General features: G+C 45.2%; 1 protein-coding gene across 1 annotated transcript; it reads left to right on the top strand.

Moving 5' to 3' along the window:
* Positions 1-1,155, top strand: LOC308239518 (melanoma-associated antigen B4-like; the record flags this gene model as incomplete). The annotated part of the gene is made up of 1 exon (XM_080652301.1): positions 1-1,155. The coding sequence occupies one exon, from the start codon at positions 1-3 to the stop codon at positions 1,153-1,155; it is 1,155 nt and encodes a 384-aa protein (XP_080508427.1).
* Between the last annotated feature and the right edge of the window lie 708 nt (positions 1,156-1,863).

A 1,863-nucleotide genomic window follows, 5' to 3' on the forward strand; every position in this document is an offset into this window, starting at 1 on the left:
ATGATCTGTTTCTCCTTTATCCAGGTATCTCCATCTCCTGATTTCCTGTCCAGACTTCTGCCTGCTGTCCCTGACTATAGTGACATCATGCCACCTGGTCACAAGAGCAAAAAACACCACCGTGCCAAAATTGACCCTCAGAGTTGTGGCAATTCTCAGGCCACTGTAGCAGCAGCAAAAGAGTTCCCTCCCTCCTCCTCTACTCAGTGTGAAGGTATTAGCCAGGGTCTGCCTGTGGGTGGGTCATTTAATACTTCCCAGGGCCCTCAAAGCTCACCAACCACCCCAACCTCTTTTGTAGCTATTTCTTGCCCTGGATCTGATAAAGCTTCCAGCAGCCAAGAAGAGGATGAGGCTGTCTCCTCTGCGACCACACTCTTCACTGGGGTCTCAGTGGTGGATGATTTCAAAAAGAGGACTGAGGCTTTGGAGCTATTCCTTCTGTCAAAGTATAAGCTGAAACAACCCATTATGAAGAAAGACCTGCTGTGTATTGTCGGGGAAGATTACCAAGACCGATTTTGTGAGATGCTCAAGAAAGCATCTGATCAAATGGAAATCTTCTTTGCATTACAAATCAATGAAGTCAACTCAAGCAATCACTCCTATTCCCTTGTCAGCAAACTGAAACTCCCCAATAATGGGAGGGTGCGTCCTGGCAGGGGTTTCCCCAAGACCTTTATGCTGATGCATATCCTGGGTTTGATCTTCATGAATGGCAACTGTGTCTCTGAGGAAGCAATCTGGAGAGATTTGCGTCTGAAGCAAGTGTACCCTGGGAGGAAGCACTTCGTTTTTGGGGAGCCCAGGAAGCTCATCGGAGATTTTGTGAGGCTGAAGTACCTGGAGTGCCACCAGGTGCCCAACAGTGATCCTCCATGCTCTGAGTTTCTGTGGGGTCCAAAAGCACACCTTGAAACCAGCAAGATGGAAGTGCTGGTGTTTTGTGCAAAAGTCAATGGTACCCACCCCAGTGCCTACCCATTGTGTTATGAAGAAGCTTTGAGAGATAAGGAAGAGAGAGCCCAAGCCAGAGATGCAGCCAGGGCTGCCACTACTGCCCAAGTCAGAGCATCTTTCAGGGCCATGGCCAGCACAACCCTTCCACCCATGGAGAAATCTAAAGCTTTTCTTCCTTCACACCAGAATATCTAACATCACAATAGGAATAATATTCTTGGAAGGGTACAAGGATCCCTATTCTAGTTGTTGGGATAATGGAATAGAGATTAAAAAAAAACCTTGATTATTCTTAGTTTTCCTTGTTCCTTTTAGTCTCCAGTTTTGTAAAATTAACTGAGTTATGATGTTTTAAGTTTATTGAAGAAGTAGGATAAATTAAAGCTTAATAAATTAGAAGTTGTGTTTGCTGACTCTTTTATCCACCACTGGCTCTTTATCTGCTCTTGGGGAGTCTCATTGTTAGGACTGGGGATATTAAAGTAAATGCAGCCTCTTCTCATATAATTTTGTCACCTGCAAGTTGCACTCATAAGAGGAAGATGTTGAAGCACCCCGTAGGACCTAGAGGTAAAGTAAAAAGAATGGGTGAGGAAGAGGGTGTTCATTATGAGAGCAGTTAGGCAGAAATTTCCTGAGCAAGGCAGTTTGGGAATTTAGGCAACTGTCAGTCCTTAGTGGGTTGTAATTTTCATTTATACTATGTGCTAGGCCAATGAAGGTTGTGGAAATGGTGAGCAGAGGCCTGACCCTCCTATGTTGTGCTTGAGAATTGGGAGACAAAGTGTGAGTTAGTCTGCTCTGGCTGCTCTAACAAAATACCACAGCCTGGGTGGCTGAAACGTTTTCACAGTTTGTGGCCTGGGAAATCCACAATCAATGTGCTCGTGGATTCGGTTTCCT

Source organism: Plecotus auritus, assembly GCF_963455305.1.
Source record: "Plecotus auritus genome assembly, chromosome: X".
In the NCBI taxonomy this organism is placed as follows: Eukaryota; Metazoa; Chordata; class Mammalia; order Chiroptera; family Vespertilionidae; genus Plecotus; species Plecotus auritus.